General features: G+C 42.9%; 1 protein-coding gene across 6 annotated transcripts in view; it reads right to left on the bottom strand.

Annotated features, from left to right (window-relative positions):
* RAPGEF6 (Rap guanine nucleotide exchange factor 6) overlaps positions 1-18970 on the bottom strand; it is a 239641-nt gene that overhangs the window by 141016 nt on the left and 79655 nt on the right. For all 6 annotated transcript variants that reach the window (XM_075900363.1, XM_075900359.1, XM_075900357.1 and 3 more), the window contains one exon: positions 10113-10256. In XM_075900363.1, coding sequence (XP_075756478.1) covers positions 10113-10256 — 144 coding nt within the window. The remainder of the gene's footprint in view (positions 1-10112; positions 10257-18970) is intronic.

The raw sequence follows: 18970 nt of genomic DNA, 5'->3' as shown, positions 1-18970 counted from the left end.
TTTGAGGTGCTGAAAGACAAGGTGCTGGAACAAACTGAAGTACAGGTGAACAATGCATTATAAGGACTGGATGATATTTACCTGAGAGTTCTGAGAAACTTCAGAATGGACTTGCTGGGTTGCTAACAAAAATATGCAATCTCATTAGAACAGACTGTGATTGCATTTAACTAAATGGTAACAAAGCTGTACCAATCTTTTTAAAAACAAACACCAAAAAAACAAAAATACTGATTGGGGTGATCCTGGGAATTACAGATGAGTAAACCTGGTTTCTCTAAGTAAAACTGGCTGAAATTATAGTTAAAATAGATTATAAAATACCTAAATTAAGCATCTTGCACAGGTAGAGAGAATGTACTGGATGAATTATAATCTAGTATGCTAGTTCTTATCCCACCATGCTGAAACAACTTATGTGTCCTCTTCCAATTACAAGATATTCTAGATTAATAAAAAAGCCCTCTGGATGAAATTACATTAAATGTACTCTACATCAAGTAAAAGAAAAAGAAATTTGTCACTCAAGTATTCTTCATTAGCAGGTTGCTGTAAAAATGGATACCTCTATATATCACCAAGATTATTATTTCGAAGGGATGTGAATATTAAAATACATGAAATGCATGTGAAATACATCCTAGAATATTTAAGAAACTGGCTGAAGAGATCTGAGCAATTAATGATTATCTTTGAGAACTCATGGAGAAGAGGAGAGATACCACTTGACTGGAAAAGGCCAAATATAGGACTCAACGTTCCATTTTGCAGGTCCTTAGTAGACCCACTAAAATCAAACCCCAGAAGATCAATTTCCAGAGCAGTGATCTTCTGGTAAGTATAGATAAAGCCTCAGTCTGTGCTAAATTTCTTATACCTTCTCACCCATTTATTATAAAAGAGCTTAAAAAACACTGCAGTGTTTCAGAGAGAGGGCAATGTTAGTTTAAAATATACAGTAGTGAGCTATTAATAAGGAAGAGGCTGATATGTAAATGTAAGTGATCACTACTTCATAGATGCTTGTGCATTTTACAATTAAATTTATGTATTATTTACATTTAAATTTAGTATTTAAAATGTGAGACAAGATTGGTGAGATAATATCTTTTATAAGAACAACTTCAGCTGGTGAGAGACAGAAGAGCTCTTCTTCTGGTTTGCGAAATGTACTCAATGGCATAGCTAAATAAAATTTACCTCACAAGCGCATCTTTTGAATGTGTTGTACAGGTTTCCTTTGAAATCCTCAAAGAAAATCTCCATAACACCATTAAAAGACAAGCCTGGGAGCTTATTTCACTAACATGGATTGAATCAATACTGAATTTATAGCTTATTATTAGGGAAATTAGATACTGACTAACTGAATAATTATGTAACTGCATCAAAGCTTTACAGTTACACAATTATTCGATAAGCTCCCAGAGGCAGGGCCGGCAGCCAGTGTACTCCTGGTCCCACTCCTAGGGAGCACAGGGTAGCAGGCAGGAGCTGGTCCGCGAGGAAAGCTGGTTTAAAAAAAACACTTCTCACACGGATTGGATTTGCCTGCTGTCCCACACTGTATCCAAGGCAGCTGACTCTACCCACGGATAGAGGCCTGTGCCAACATCTCACAGAGCAACTTCTACCTGCCCCGGCCTTGCTGCCTCTGATAGCTTTTAAGCTGGCTCCTTCCCCCTTCCCCCACCCGCCTTGCTGCCTCCGATACAGAGGCAGCAAGTGTGGTGGGCAGAAACGCATATAGTTGACAAAATTAACTGATAAGTCCAGGCTTATCTGTTAATCGTGTAGTCAGCTACACATTGACATCCCTACTTACTACAATAGTCTGGAACCCACTAAATCTATCCCATAGTTTCTCTCTACCCCACATGACTAGAGAGTCATTAACATGTCACTTAACACACATTTCAAGGGATCACTCAAAGTTAACTGCATCTGCTACACAATCTGTTCCATCTTGTATTTCTGAGTACTGGCAAGTTTTCTCTTTAAAATTAAGTCAACTTAAGTTACATCGATGTACAATGCCTGCTGTAATTAAACTGTTTTTGTATGTCCACACTAGCTCCTTCTGTCAGCAGTGTGTCCCCTCACCCTAGCAGCACTTACACCAGCAATGTTCAACGTAGACTAGTGAGTGACGAGGCATGAGTGGCCCTCCATCTCAGTGGGCTGCAAGATTGTTGTAACCAAGATGGTCTCCTCGAAGAGAATAGTTTTGCTAATTACACTTGAATACCTAGAATGTTCAGGATATGCTGACTAAACCAAAGCAGTGGGAGCGCATGGCTCACACAGTCAATGTTGCGTGCAATCAGCACATACTCACACCTGTGGAAGAGACATTGTAATGCACACACTTACAAAGTTAGGCCAATGTCAATTGTCTTATATCCGTGGTCCCCAACACAGTGCCCGCGGGCGCCATGGCGCCCGCAGGGGCATTCATGTGCGCCCGCCACGTGCTCGGGGCTGGCCTGGCCCTGGGCACGTGGCGCATGCACAGTGCCGGAGCCGGCTCCAGGCGCATGGTGAGCGCCGGCCCCAGGGGGGTGAGCGCCGGCCCCGGGTGCTTGGGGGAGCGGGGGGTGCCGGCCCCGGGCGCTTGGGGGAGGGGGGCGCCGGCCCCGCGGCGCTTGGGGGAGGGGGGGCGCTGGCCCCAGGCGCGTGGCGCTTGGGGGAGGGGGGGGCGCCGGCCCCGGGCGCACGGAGCTTGGGGGAGGGGGGGGCGCCGGCCTCGGGTGCGCGGCGCTTGGAGGTGGCCCCGGGCACTTAGAGGAGGGGCGGGGGGGCGCCGGCCCCGGGCGCGCGGCTATGGGGGGGCCCCGCCCCCGTCCCCTGGCGCCCGGAGGGCGAACGGCCACGCCCCCTGGCGCCCGGCAACCTCCACAGGCTGGTGACCACTGTCTTAGATAGACCTAACTCTGTAGTGTAGACCAAGCCTAAATATCTGAAGAGGAGCTCTCTAAGCTCAAAAGCTGGTCTCTCTCACCACCTCACTTACTGTGAGGTTTCAACAATGTATTTTAAATGTTACATTTAAAAAAATTCCTATCTGCTTCCACACAGTGACTGATTTTTTTAACAACCATATGCTTTTAGATTACAAATTATCTATTATTAAAGCTAAATTGTAGTAAGCTGTACTTTTAACATTATTCTTACATGACCACCCAAAGGTATAAACCATTGTGGCCTGGGGGTAGTTTTTCCACGTGTCAGAAACTTTTACTAAATAAATGGCTACTCGTATGAGACCTATTTCTAAAACATATAAATTATTTGGTTCATATTCCAACAATGTCCATTTGGATGATTATTATTTTAATTTAAGAAGGCTAGTAACATTACCTAACTGACTGAGCATTGGACTGGGAACTACTACTGTTACTGATCTCCTCTGTCTGCTTGGCATCTGTCTCAATTTGCCTACTTGCCAAAAGGGGATAAGTGTACCTACCTAGCATAAGTATTGTGAAAATAAATTCATATCTGATTTTTAAAACTGTGTAAATGGTAAAATGTCTTCTACATGAGTGAGGGAAAGGAAGGGATAAACCTTGTCATCATTATCAGTTTTTCATTCTTTTAGGGGGGGAAAACACTGATATTTCTGGAAAGTAGAAATACTGCTGTGATAAATACCTCAAAGGACGTACTAAAGATAATTTGTGACACTTACAAACACACAAACTTCCACTCTCACACTTCCACTCTCACAACATTAAAATTAACTAAGCCAATGCTAGTCCACTTTTTCCCCTTTAACCAGTTTTAATTACTGTACCTACATTAAGAGGAAAAATATGAATGCAGACAGAAGGCAATAAATAAGCAAAATGCAAAAGGAACTATGCACTTTTATTGCTATTTCCTTTTTAGAATTGTAAATTCATATAGTTTACTGAAATAATCCTCTTAGCTTCCAGTACTTTCCCCCATCATACCAAATAACAGTCATTGGGAAATTAAGAGTTTAGAATACTTTAATAAAGTTAAATTAACACTATTTGGCAGATAAATGACTAATATGGAACTAGATCTGCAGCTGCTCTGCATATAAAACTTCCTCTGACATGAATAGGATTTCCATACATGCAGCAGCTGCAAACTCAAGTGTCTGAACAGTGGCACTTAGCAAGTTATGTTTTATAAAAACAAAGATTAACCTTATTGTTAAAAATGAGTCACACTGCATTTAATGTGCACAAATTTACATATTTAAGAGGTGAGGGGGGACAACATGAAGAGTAATAGGAATAACACAAGGGAGCCTATGGAAAAAATTTTAAATTGGGTTAAACCAACAATCTCTGAATCACAAATAAAAGTGTAGTTCTAGGTTAGGTTTTCACAGCAAAAGAGGTATTGGGGTAGCTAATTTAGATTAAATTAGCAGTGAAAACCTATGCAAATGACAGTTAAACTGGGTTAGCAGTTTGAACTAAAGATTATACAATATCTGGAGCTGAATTCCAAATGCTAACTTGAGCAATATGTTGTACTGTTGTGTCTTTACTGCTTTTTTAGCCCAAATTAAAAACACACATTTGTGTGTGCATGTGCACATACACAGTGGAAACATATCTTTAGAGATTAAAAGGTGACATACTCCAGAGAGTATTAAGGCTAGATCTACGCAAGAATAAAATACCTGTATTATTACTGCATCTGGCCTGCATCACCTTACTGAAGCTTGAGGGGCTTAGGCTGCAGAGCTGAAGAAGTCTTCCACTAGTTTCAGGCTCAAACTGTTTGCCTAAGCTCTGGGAGCTTGCACTCAGGTCCCCAGACCGAACCTGAATGCCTATACAACCATGGTATCCAACGTGCTAGACCAAGGGTGGGCAACAGCCGCTCAGCGTACCTGATCTGGCCCACCTAGGGCTTTGATCGCACCCATGTGGTTGTTCCAGGCCCCACCCCCTAGCGCGATGCCTGGGAGCTGTTGCCGCACAAGCCCTTTCAACTGCTTCTATTTGAAGGGCTTACACCTTGCCCACACGTGTCAGGCAAGGGAACAGAGCTCTTGCAGACTGAAAAAGATGGGTCCTTCAGCTAAGGGGATGTGGTTTGAAGTCCCTGGGACCTGAACATTGGTGAAAAGCATGCTTTGGCAAAGATCTTTCACCTTCTGTGAAAGGCCCTGACTGAGAAAAACCAGCCATAGCTGGGAAGGATTGGTCAGAGAAACTATCTTGAACAAAGCATGTACCATGTTTAGGTTTTAGATTTTTAGATTCATGTTTTCGCATTTATTTAATTGTAACCTTATCATTAGTCCTTTTAATCAGCATCACTTAGTCTATGTTCTACTGCAAACGAATTTGTTTTATCTTGATTATAAACAAACTCAGTACTGTTTTTAAAGGGAAGAATGTGTTTACCCCAGTTAATGAGCTGCGATGTGCTTTTTGTCACTTGACAAGAACAAATGAAATGTATTATTTCTCTCGGCTGTCCAGGAGACCGACAGACAGTACAGTGCACGTGGTTTGGGGAAAATTTAGGACTAAGAGTATGTTGGGGTCACCTTGCAGGTTGTAACTCAGGCCAGAGTAGAGCTGTCGATTGTCTTTTGTGGTCAGAGCTGCTTAACCAGGGCTGTCTAACACACAGACCCTTCAGGGTGTAATCTGCATGCTTGTAGGCTGGGTGTGAGCATTCTAGTGGGGAGCTACAGCAAGAGAGCATTGTAAGGAACCCAAGGTTGCAGGTTAAGTTGTGTCCACTGCTCTTTGGTCTAGATTGCCCCACAAGTCTTGTATCAATACCTAAAATGAATTGATTCATACCTGAAAGGTAATGCAGTGAGTGAACACAAAGTAATTCAATCGTCAAACAGGGCTTAGATAGGAGATCCATCAAACCATTCAGACTCTCAAAGAACAGCTAGCAGCAAACAGGAATGTGAAATAATCTCTCTATGTATATAAAAAAGTTTTTCCTGCCAGACGATAGGGTGTTTCTGCCAGGCGACAGAATGACATCATCGCATCATCAGCGTCAACAGGCTCTCTCCACAAAGTGAGAGTGGCCAGAGAGACAGGGTAGGCGAGCGTAGCAAGCTAAAGGCACAGCTCCCCGTATGCTATAATGAATAACTGCAATCATGTCAGTGAGAAAAGTTTGTTGGAAAGTTTGTAAACTTTCCAGCTCTAGGAGGGATACTATTTCAATGTCATGCCTATCGCAATCTACAGGTTGGACCTCCCTAGTCCAGCACCCTCCGAACTTGACCAGTGCTGACTGAGGGGCTGTGTCAGACAAAGGGAGGTCCCTTCTCTCATGGCCCACGCTGAAGTGCTGCTCCATGGCTAGGGCTTCAGGCCAGCCCCGCTGCTGCCTGGCTGGCCATGACTTCTGGAGCTGAGGCCGGGGCTGGAGCTCCACAGCCGCTGTTGGCCCCTCACTACTGCCCAGTAAATGGGGCCAAAACTCCCTGATGCTGCCCCCCACTTGACACCCTGGCTGAGTCTCGGCCCTCTCTTTCACACTTCTGCCCCAGCGCCAGACCACCATATACCTGGCCTCTCTGGTTCAGGAACATCCGTTTGTCTTTGCCAACCTTAGTCACAGACATAGTTCAATATACAAGATTTTTAAAAGTTTGATTCTTTGAAAATCTTTTCACACATTGTCTACTGCTTGTATTTTTTTCATCATTGTTCCTGAAAAGCTGATCAAGTTGCAAGTGCAATCGCTACCATGTACATAGATATTCCCAGTGCACAATGTTATAGACAGATATAAGGACAGCAATTATGAACCACTGTCAAATGGTAAAATGTATGTATTGATATGCTGAAATGTGAAAAGGTAATTATGAGAGAGTCAATGGTTTATCTGAGATTTTCAAAATCTTAGGGAACGAATGATCATATATCAGCAGTACATTCGCTATTCAGCATGAACAAGTAATTCACATAAATGCACATGGGAGTTTTATCCGCATAGGATGAAGAAATCATACTACATAATGCAAGGTGTTTGAACTAATTATTTTACTAAACTAACCAAATTTGATTAAATCTGCTCATACTTTTCTTCTTTTTATAATTTTGTAACTTGCAGAATGGGGAGCAGGTAACTACGTATGCTATTATGTTTTGATTTCTTAAGTGACCAGTCAATTCATCCATTGAAAAGCTTTTTTTGCTAAAGAAATTATCTGAAATTGTCAAACAGGGAGCAAAAGCTCAAGATCTATATATGGCACTGGTTTTTCGCTTCATTCACCTGAAACAACCAACTGACAGATTTCCTTTCAGAAATAAAATTTATGCAACCAAACTCCGTGGAATTAAACTTGGTGTGTAAAATACTTCACTCTTGTCTATCTTAGTACCCTCAGTACCCTTCTCTCATACAAAGAGAATCATAAGATCTGTTGTTCACAAGATTCTCTCTTCCTTACAAAGAGGTCAAAGAATGAAAACGCTGAGAACTACTGTTCTCTGAGCTTATTCAACCTTAACTAGAAATGCAATGGAACAAGAAAGATGTATATTTTGTCACAATCATCAAGGCTAGACAGTCATCCATTATCAAACCCTTTGCTATTTCTCAGAGCTTGAAGACACAAATTCTCACTTCGGTGACTAGCTCAGTTTGTTTACTAATTCTTGATGTAGTACAGAATACTTCACACACCAGGAAATGGACATATGGGAAGATGACCCTAAAGTATATACTTGTTGTTATAGCTACAATAGCCTATCTGCTTAGAAGACAAATGCCAACATAACCTATACCCTGGAAATGCCAGTGTTTTGGGGTTTTTAAATTGTCTTCTAAAAACGTTATTATTAGTCATAAACCAAAAAACTAATTTACTCAAATATAGTCTGAAAGTAGCAGGATTTCATGTTTAGGGACTGTATTTCAAATGCTTTGCAACCCTCACAACTAGAATAGGACATTTAAGTTTGGAGAGTTTGTTCTGGTTTTGTATTTTTTGGTTTAAGAGAGTTACTTAATTTGTTTTCCTTTTCCTGGCCTAACGTCTCTTTAAAATCTGGCTCCACTTAAACCACCAAAATTATAAAATAGCAGAAAGTATAATTTCTGGTAATGTGAACATTTTTAATTATAATTTGTTTGATTAATTGGTAATCTGACTTTGTCAAATATAAAAAAAACACATTGTATGGACCACACACATCTATTTAGCATGCAATTACACAAAAGAGTGGTAAACAGAAACCCTTATAAAAATACTGTGGCCTCAGAGTCAGAGAAGCATTTACTTTGGCATAATACAGATGTATATATTTAGTACGGATGTTAGCATATACAGTAAAACTCCATCAGTCCGGCATCCAATGCTCCGGGACTCCTGATGGTCCGGCACCATCAGGAACCCGGAAGTGCTGGGGCAGCCGGACAGGCTTCCCCCATTCAGCTGCTGCTGAAACTGACCAGCAGCTGAAACGGGGAAGCTGGGAGCAGAGCAGCTGGGGTGCTGCTGGGTTGGTCTCGCAGCGCTGCCTCGGGGCTGCGGGACCAACCCGGCAGCACCCCAGCTGCTCTTGGGGACGCCTGGGGCAGAGCAGCTGGAGTGCTGCCGGGTTGGTCCTGCAGCGCCAAAGGATGGCGCTGCGGGACCAACCCGGCAGGACCCCAGCTGCTCTGCCCCAGGGGTCCCCGATTCAGCCGCTGCTGAAACAGATCAGCGGCTGATTCCAGGAATCCCCGGGCAGAGCAGCTTTGGCACTGCGGGACCAACCCGGCAGCACTCCAGCTGCTCTGCCCCAGGCGTCCCCAAGAGCAGCTGGGGTGCTGCCGGGTTGGTCCCGCAGCCCCAAGGGGCAGCGCTACAGGACCAACCGGGCAGTACCCCAGCTGCTGTGTCCCAGGCGTCCCCAAGAGCAGCTGGGGTGCTGCCGGGTTGGTCCCGCAGCCCCGAGGGGCAGCGCTACAGGACCAACCGGGCAGTACCCCAGCTGCTCTGTCCCAGGTGTCCCCAAGAGCAGCTGGAGTGCTGTTGGGTTGGTGCCGTAGCGCCGCCCTTCGGCGCTGCGGGACCAACCCGGCAGCACCCCAGCTGCTCTATTGCAGGCATCCCCAATTCAGCTGCTGCTGAAACTGACCAGCAGCGGCTGAATCAGGGACGCCTGGGGCAGAGCCAGACTATCATAAGGGGGAGCTATGAGGGGCCTGGGGTGGCATCCCCTCCCACCCCACTCCAGACCCCTCATAGCCCCCCCTTCTGATAGTCCGGCATCTCTCATAATCCGGCACCCCCTGGGTCCTAGAGGTGCCGGATTATCGGAAGTTAACTGTAGTCATTTAAATGATTAGCCTGAGTTTATTGATTAATCCAAATGACTACACACACATATCCCTCCTTGATGCCTCTGTATCAGAGTAGCGCAGGGTGGCAGGGGGTTCCCCAGGAGTGGGGATGGGAGCATACTGGCTGCCAGCCCCACTTCTGAGGAAGCATTTTAGTAACTTTGTAACCACTAAAAATTGTGATAACTGCACGATTACTAAAATACACAATATCTCACATTTAGCAATATTTAGTGTGGCAAATACATCCCTGAGTGGCTCATTTCATGTCACCAAATTCTGCTGTTTTCATGTAAACTCTGATCTTTATACCAAAATGAAAAACTGGTAATTCATCAAGATAAGCACTCATATTGAATAATAGCTGGGATTTCATCAAAAACTTTTCAACATGCTCTAAACTAAAGAGAAACAAACAAACAAAAACAAATCTCAACATTTTAGGAGGAGTACTTTATTTGAAGATATTTCAAAAGCACAACCAACCACCAAGCTTCCCTAGAGGTTTTTGAGGAAGACAAACCTTTTACTGACCAATGACCTTATAAATATTTTCACTATTATACACAGCTGCAGATCTATAAACCAAAGCATTTTTGCTCTCAATTGCTGAACCTGAACTTGCTGCCTAAAGCTATAAAATCCCAAAGTGTTCTTGGTGCTCTCCAAGGAGAAACACATTTAGAGATAAAATAAAATAAACACTTTTTCTCCCCTTCTGTCCCTGACCCCCCAAAAACCCAAATGCTCAGACAATGAGATGCCAAATAGGCTGATCAGTTTTTATTAGTGTAAAATGTGCTCACCGAGAGGTAACTGCTAGCATCCACATGGTCTGTGATGGTCTGACGTTCCCCCCGCTGGTTAATCTTCCTAAACCTTCGTCGAGATTGCCTGAGGGGAACTTCTCTTTGTAGGATATTCTCTTCATTGTCTTTGGAATTCTCCACCTGAAACACATGTTCAGAATCCTGGTTAAACATCCAATTCTTCCATATCATTGAAAGTCTGTGGAACCTTATTAAGCTCATGAGGAAGGCATTAACAGTAGCTGAGATCAGTTAAGTCTTAGGAAACAGACTACACAAATTTCTTAAGCAAACCAGTGCTACGTGTCTTGAAATGATGTTATTACAATGAGCTGGAGGCCACAGCTTCCTTCCGGGAAACAGTAAAGAAAAAAAATCCCCCACCCCTCATACGCACACAGCCTTTAGACAAAAGTAGTAAGACTTCTTACTGCAGTTACATATACTACTTTATAACAAATTAAAATAATTATATATTTTTCAGCTCGTTCGTAGACTATGATGATGTACTCCCTACTTTATCAGGTTGTTCATTAAAACATGTAAATAAGTTTGTTTTAAAATATGATTTTACACAGACTTGGCAGTGTAGACAGAGAACATCATGCTTGAAATTACGTTAAGATGGACCATGACCAGCAAGGTCCTAGCCCATCCATCCAACAACTATAAGCCCTCATTCTTTATTAATGACCACTTTATTGAATAAATATAAAACAACTTTAAAAAGAAATAACTAGAAACTGCCATGAGCATTTCATACTCAACTTTATTTGGGTTTAAAATTTTCTCCAAGGCAGCATATTTAAATATATGACCACAGATAAACACTGTTAAGCACTGTACTTGTATCTAACTTGTTCCAATTCCATTTCCCACCCCTATAAAAAAACAGACTCATCCTTCCACATTTCCTTCTGATGTCTTAGAAAAACATATCACAGCAGGAAACAGAACAGACATATATATACACTAATAAGGCTACATCCAAGCAAAGACTTCTTCTAACATCTCTAATACATAACAGTTTCTACTTTCTTATCTTACACATTTAAAAGATTTATATTGGAAATTTAAAAACACAGCTGTAAAAATTCCTATAGAAACAGAGACCAGCAACTTTACAGCCTCTTTTAGCAATATACCTTTGTAAATTTACTCAGGTTCAAAAGTGTACCAAGAGAAATGAAAACAAGACAAGACAGAATTGGAAAACAGGAAATAAGCAAATAACTACTGTGTTCTTAGTTATTCATGAATCTGAACACAACCTCACATTAACTGTGAGACAGCATGTCTCTCTAAGTCAGTATGAGAATGTAAACAATCCTTGAAATTGTAAAGTTTTTTTTAAAAAAAAATACTGAGAAAAAATAACATTGAAAAAGGAAAAATAGAAACACAACTTCCTTTCTAGCAAGGTTATATACAAGAAGTTATCCTTATGACTAGTGAACTGACCAGGTAGACACAAATCTGACATCACAGCTGGGAACAAAACAAACATACAAAAAAATCAAACACATTCTGGATGTGAAAGTGTAACCACATAAATAGTTAACCAATGAGCCTTGAGCTCATCGGTTAAATTTCATGGTTACGTGCAGGTTTCCGGTACATACAAGGAGCCGGCTTAAAAGCAAGCTCCCGTGTGCACTGCCTCCCAGGGAGCCACCGGCCGCACCATGCATAACCACTGAAATTTTCAGCTGTAACACAATTACTTAATTACACACATTTTAACATCCCTACCTAACACAAAACTGGTACTAAAAATGAGGAAACTAAGCAGGTGTCCCACTAGCAATTAACACTATTCACAAGGAATGTATTATAGATTTGCAAAGGCAGAGGTTAAAGACTAAAGTAAAAATTGGGTTTTTACTTAGTAATAAAACTACTCTCAGTCCCATGAAAGTGGCCATGACCAAAATTCTGAAATTTAGCTTCTAATAAAGTTATCCTATTAAAGTAGCCAAAATAATTACAGGCAGTCCCCGACGTATGTGGATCCGACTTATGTCAGATCCGCACTTATGAACGGGGCTTTCTCGCCCCGGAGCTCACAGGCAGCGGTCAGCCACCTTGACCTCCGGGGCAAGAAAAGCTGCTCCCGGTGCCCCTGGTCTGCTGGGGACCGTCTCCAGCAGACCAGGGGCATCGGGAGCAAAGCAGCAGCCCCGGCGGGTTTGCTCGCGATGCCCCTGGTCTGCTGGAGACAGTCCCCAGCAGACCAGGGGCACCGCGAGCAAACCCGCAGCCGTGGCGGGGTCCCGCGCTTCCGAGGCTTTGCTGCGGGTTTGCTCACGGTGCCCCTGGTCTGCTGGAGACGGAATCCAGCAGACCAGGGGCACCGCGAGCAAACCCGCAGCCGTGGCAAAGCCTCAGAAGCGCGGGACCCCGCCACGGCTGCATGTTTGCTCGCGGTGCCCCTGGTCTGCTGAGGACCATCTCCAGCAGACCAGGGGCACCGCGAGCAAAGTGGGTCCCGCGCCAGAGCAAAGCCTCAGAGGCGAGGCACCCCGCCACTGCGGCTTTGCTCCCCGTGTCCCTGGTCTGCTGGGGGGGGGGGGCGGCGCAGCTAGTGTCCCCCCCCCCCCCAGCAGACCAGGCTTTTGTTGTGGACCCTGGGGCAGAGCAGCTGGGGCGCTGCAGGTTGGTCCCGCAGCGCCGCTCTGGGCACTACTGGACCAACCCAGCAGCACCCCAGCCCTCTGCCCCAGGCGTCCTGATTCAGCCGCTGCTGGTCAGTTTCAGCAGCGGCTGAATCTGGACGCCAGTTCCGACTTACATACAGATTCAACTTAAGAACAAACCTACAGTCCCTATCTTGTACGTAACCCGGGGACTGCCTGTAAACTATTTCAGATTTCTTGTTATGTGCCCACGCACACAAACACACAGTACATGCAGTGCTTTACTAAATATATTACACGTTACTAAAGTTAGAAGTGGCAGAAGCTTCCAAAAGATGGAGGCGGCACCAGAGCCCAAAACTGTGGTGCCACCACCTCTTTCCCCAAAAACTCCTCCATGCCACCTCTTTCCCCTCAGCCTCCCCCCCTCACTCCTCTCCTACCCTCTACCCCATCACAACCTTACTGCCTCTAAAAAGTGCTGAGAAATGGCTCCTTGGCCTCCCCTGTGAGATGTGGAGCACTTAGGATCAGGTGATTTGTGGCTGCAGCACATGACTTATGAGGCGAGGCTGAGAGATTTGTCTACAAGAGAGAAAAGTGAAGGGAGATTTGATAGCAACCTTCAGCTACCAGAAAGGGGGGCGGGGGGGTCCAAAGAGGTTGGAGAGAGGCTGTTCTCAGTGATGACAGAATGAGGAACAATGGTCTCAAGTTGCAGTGTGGTAGGTGTAGATATGATATTAAGAAAAACTATTTCATTAAGAGAGTGGGGAAGCACTGGAATGGGTTACTTAGGAAGGCAGTGGAATCTCTATTCCAGTTTGACAAAGCCCTGGCTGGACTGATTAGGGATTGGTCCTGCTTTTAGTAAGGTGTTGGTCTAGTCCAGGGGTGTCCAAACTTTTTTCAAAAAGGGCCAGATTTGATTAAGTGAACATGCGTGAGGGCCGACCATTTTGCCTGACATTCTTTGAACCATTAAAATTAAACGCAAATTAACTATTTTATGCAAAGTTTATTGCAAACAGCATACTTTTCATTTCGTCACATGGATGACAAATCTAAACAGGTGTTAAATCACTCTGCCTTTCATATCTGAAGGCCAGATGAAAAAAAAATCCAGGAAGCTGAAATATATGTCAGGAACATTGTAAAGTACATTACATATTATTGGTAATAAAGGTTGTCTGTCAACTTTTAAGTTCAAAAAATATGAACAGGAACATAACACCAAGTATACATGTTGTGTCCAAATATATTTATAACTGATTTAGACCAACTGACATTAACTGAGATTTTACAATGTATTCATCTCAATACATATGGATTCATTGGGGGCAATAAAAGATAAATATTGCCAAATTACCTGTGGGGCCGTATTAAACTAGAACACGGGCCGCAATTGGCCCGCGGGCCGGACTTTGGACATGCCTGGTCTAGTCGGTGGTGCCCGTGGGTGCCAGGGCGCCCACTGGGGCATTTATGTGCGCCCGCCAAGTGACCAGGGCTGGCCCAACCATTCTTGTGCCCCAGGCACGCGGCAAATGCGCGGCGCCAGCCCTGGGTGCACGGCACATGTGCAGTCCTGCCCCCAGGTACCCGGCAGCCCCAAAAGGTTGGGGACCAGTGGATTAGATGACCTCTTGGGGTAGCTTCCAAACCTACGTTTTTATTATTCTAGGCGCTTGCCTTCTTTGCACTGACTATATTGGGGACTGAAGAAACTCAGCATATTTTAGGAGCAGACACAATGTATAGTTTTGACACTGAAGTTCATAATATGACTATTCATTTTTCAGAAACGCTTAGGATTGTGGCAAAATAATACTGCAATACAAGAGGAAGATATTTCTCTTCCCTCCTTGTAACCGAAATCTAAGCAAATTAGGCATGATAATGTTTTTGCTTTCTGTTAAGAACTAATCAATCAACTGTTAGTGGAAACTAAGTAACTAAGACACCTGCTTCCTTCAGTTAATACCACTACTGTACAACTGAAAAAAATATAAAAAAGCGGAGAAGTACTACTGCACATGTAAGCATCCTATTTTCTACAGAATTCTGATTCCCCTCCAAAGGTCTCACAACCCACAATAGTAGGCTATATTAAAGTGACCTTAGTAAGTTGTTAGAATTAATAAAGGATCAATGATAAATGTAAAGTCCAGCAAGTCAACAGATTGGTTACATCCATGACACATAACCAGGGCTGTCACTAGAGGGATTGGAGGCCTGGGGCAAACCCCCATCTCCAGTGCCTGACTCAAAACAACTTCTCCACACCACAGGTCCTGCCCTGTCCCCTTGCCAAAACTCCACCCCCAAGCAACACAAGCTGGTGGCTTGCCAGGCAGCCTGTCACAGAGTAGCAATAAGGGTCGGTATCCCCTCCGGCAGTCACTGCACGTAAAATATTTCATCCAAGAGCAGCTCTAGCAGGAATCTGAAATATGGCAATGGAATCAGCCTGGTGTCCATATATGACTTTTCAATAAAAAAAATCCCCAAATTTGCCCATGTTATAAACCTCTGAAAATGTCAGTTCACATATGCCCAGTAAAGATCTGTTAGAAATTTGGCAGCTAAATCCCCCAAAGATTCCATCCGTATTGAACATGCTCCATCCCATCCTATAGGCAGATCAGATGGCATATACACCATCCCCAGCGGGTGGCTAAGCATGCTCCATCTTGAAACTGCAGAAGTTTAGCGGTACTTTCCTTTGCAACTGCTTCTTCCATCTAAGACTACTGTGGCACCAAACCCTGAAACTTAGATCTGAGAAATTCTCTCTCCTGTGATCTGACTGCCCTTTCAGCTGGCCCCAGGCAGCGTGTATGGGGGTGAGTAAGGAGGATTGAGGAGGAAATACTTCCTACAGGGACTGAAATTCAAGCAAACCTAACTACTATACAATTCTCTCTTTTCCCCCTCTTCTTTTGTTTCTCATTTGATTCATTGTTCAGGCCAGACTCCTCCTTATAGCTGCCTGAGAGGAACCATATCATAAACAGGAGCAGAAGGGGAAGCAAGTATTTTAGCAGAAAGGAAATCCAGCCTTTCCCATATCACTTCCCTAGTCAAAGGAGTGCTAATAAAACACACACACAAAATAAAAAATAAAATAAAAAAGTAAAAAATAAAAAAATTCTACAAAGTGAATGGAAGCACCTTTCTTTTTTCTTGTTTGTACTAACCCTTTTCATACAATACAGATTATTGTTTCGCAGATATTTTCCATTACATACACTTAAAGTTGTTTTGTAAAATTTGCCACTTTGCTCCCTGGAAGCATGTACGCCAGTGTTACCAGGTGACAATGTTTTTTTAAGAGAAAGCACAGCTAGTGCCTCCTCAGCTCAGTACAACTTGACTTACCTAAAGGCAGGGGCAGGCAGCAGCGTGGCTTATCCACTAACATCTCCAACATAGGAGAGCTGTACCCAGGAGAACAACGAGTGCCAGGAGGAGGAGGAGGTGGGTTTTAAGGAATACTTCCCTGTCAAGGATGATCTACCAATACACAGGCTGAAAAGAGCGGGACCGCACACTATCAAGGAGGACTAGAGTGGCTGTGCTACCAGAGGGACAGAAGAGAACTTAAGAAGGAATCTAGGTATAGCAGAGGCCACCAGAGTACAGTTTGAAGGGACTTCCAGCAGAGATTGATGGAGGATCCCATGAGGAAGAGTAAATATTTAAGGACTATATCCACTGGGCACGGGAATGGATTATGTCTGGGACTTCTGGTATGGAGTGAGTCACATTATGATTTTATTAATAAACCAACCCAAGGAAGGATATAATTGAAGCAAGTCAGCCTGAAATGGAATCCTTCAGTTACCTGAGAGGGGGAAAACTGAGACAATCACAGAAGCCTTCCATAAGAGGTTACTCCAGATGGGACCACCCTCTGACAGCCATTAGTAGCAATGCTTCCATCTTTTAAATAACCATTCCTCTAGTATGGTGTTTCTTAAAACTATGAGCTTCATCACTCCACGAAAATGTCAACCTGCCAATGTTGTAACCATTGGAATGTGCTCAGGCCTGCTAACCAGCGGCCAAAGGAGGCAACTGCCTTGAAGCACAGTGATTCAGAAAGGCTAGTCACCACTGCTGCTGCTACCTCAGGGTACATCTACACTAAGCGCTAAAGTCAAGTTAAGATACATAGTTGAAGTAGCTTATTTCAGCTTTTGGTGCTGGCTACACAACAAGAAGTCAAAAGAACACACTCTTACTTTGACTTCCCTTACTCCTCATGAAATGATGGTTACGGAAGTCAGAGTAAGAAGCCCATTATTTTGAAATAATTTTGAAATAACAGGCTTGCTGTGTAGAAGCACACTCTGTTAATTCAAAATAAGCATGCAGTGTAGACATAGCCTCAATGGCCATAGCCCCAGGCCTTTTGAATCGCAGGTGGAATCACAGGCATTGTACTCCGGGCCCCGTTAAGTGGTAGCGGGGGGGGAAGAGGAGATGTAGCACGGTCCAGATAGCACTGAAGGCTAGCTGCTCCCAGCCCTGCCCCTTCTGCCTGCCAATTCTGTTGGCCCCCTGAATGAGCTCACTTGTAAAACCTGATGATGGATACTGCACGGATATGTGGTGGGGAGAAATGAAAAAGAGAAAGAGAGAAAGAAAACCTCTTGCTTCATGCTATTAGCAATCTCTAACTGGGCGATATTAGGGAAAAATCTTCTCATGTGAGCTGGTTATTCAAAATTATTCATTGCAAGGTTTCATGCACCTCCCTCTAAAGGGTCTGGTACTTGCCTGGTACACTGAACAACTAATTTGAACCTATATGGCAATTCCTATGTTCCTGTGGGGAAAAAATGAAATGCTGGGGAGCCTTAAACAGTCTCTACTCTCAAGCAAGAAGAAAGAATCAGTTGAGTTTTTTGATTTCCAAAATTCACTACTCCACAGGACATGAATTACCAACTTTCAAAGGAGTAAAATATAGATACTGCAGACTGGATACAGTGCTCATAGATAACAATACAGGTTCACTAAAATAGAAAACTGAACCCAACACCAAGTAAAATAATATTTTGGTAACAACTGAATATACAGAGGATCACAGCACAAAGCCTCTGACATGCCTAGTTTAGAAGATTTTTTGGCTCAGCAGTGGCTATAAATTTCTAGGATTAGGACAAGAAAAACTTTGACATAAGTAGGTAGGAATAAATCAAACAATATTGTCATGCTGATGTATAGGTCAGACAGAACAGAAATAATATGGGTCTGCAGTTAGCATGTGGTTACTTCTATAAAATGCTTTGAGTTGTATGATGTATTAGATGGTGTTTCTGAAAAGGAGACCGACTCTCACAATGCACCAGTATTCCAAGGAAGATGATGATGACAAACCAAAGGAAGTTAGATAACCATTATTCTCAGTAGATACCACGTGATCCAACTTTAACCTAAATGGGCTGAGCAGACACAAAAGATGATAAAAAAAAGAGTAGGTCACAGGCATATATCAAAGCAGGAAATGTATGTGACAGCAAACTATTAAAAATACAAATGAAACGCTTACAATTTTGAAACATATTTTTGTTTTTTAAATTACTCAGTGCTTGCCGACATATCATTCTTTTAAAGAACTATGCCTGCTTATCTACAAAACACATTTCAACATCCATGCTTTATGTGAAATAAGAAAGCAAGAGTATACACCAGTTGACACAAGAATAATCCTTTTATAAAGATAATGCTACTAGAAGTTTTACTATTGAAAATTATATTTCTTAACTACTGGTTGAAAATACAGAAACAGTCTCCTAGTAAACTAATTATATTATTGGTCAGACATTTTCCTGAATGAAGAGCAATATTCTATTAAGTATAAAGAACACAGACTTTTCCATATAGCTGTCGTCCTATTGTAGAATATCAATACTTTTTTTTTTTACAATTAATCTAACTTTTTATTCCACCATAATCATACAGAATTAAAGTAATTAAGGAGTACAGAAAAATCTCTCAGCACTTAAAAGAAAGGGAAATAAATACCTAATTTAAACACTTACAAATATATTAAAAGAGCTATGATATCTGTTAAAATTTAAGCATTTCAGTGTAGCTATTTTTTTAGAACTAGTAATATAATCTTGTAGCATGCAGTGGCCTCACTCACACTGTATGTAAATATGAAATATATATTCATATGCTTATTTCTCAAGAACCTTAGCGTAA

The sequence above is a fragment of the Pelodiscus sinensis genome, chromosome 17 (genome assembly GCF_049634645.1).
Source record: "Pelodiscus sinensis isolate JC-2024 chromosome 17, ASM4963464v1, whole genome shotgun sequence".
In the NCBI taxonomy this organism is placed as follows: domain Eukaryota; kingdom Metazoa; phylum Chordata; order Testudines; family Trionychidae; genus Pelodiscus; species Pelodiscus sinensis.
This window is presented reverse-complemented; position numbering and strand designations above follow the sequence as displayed.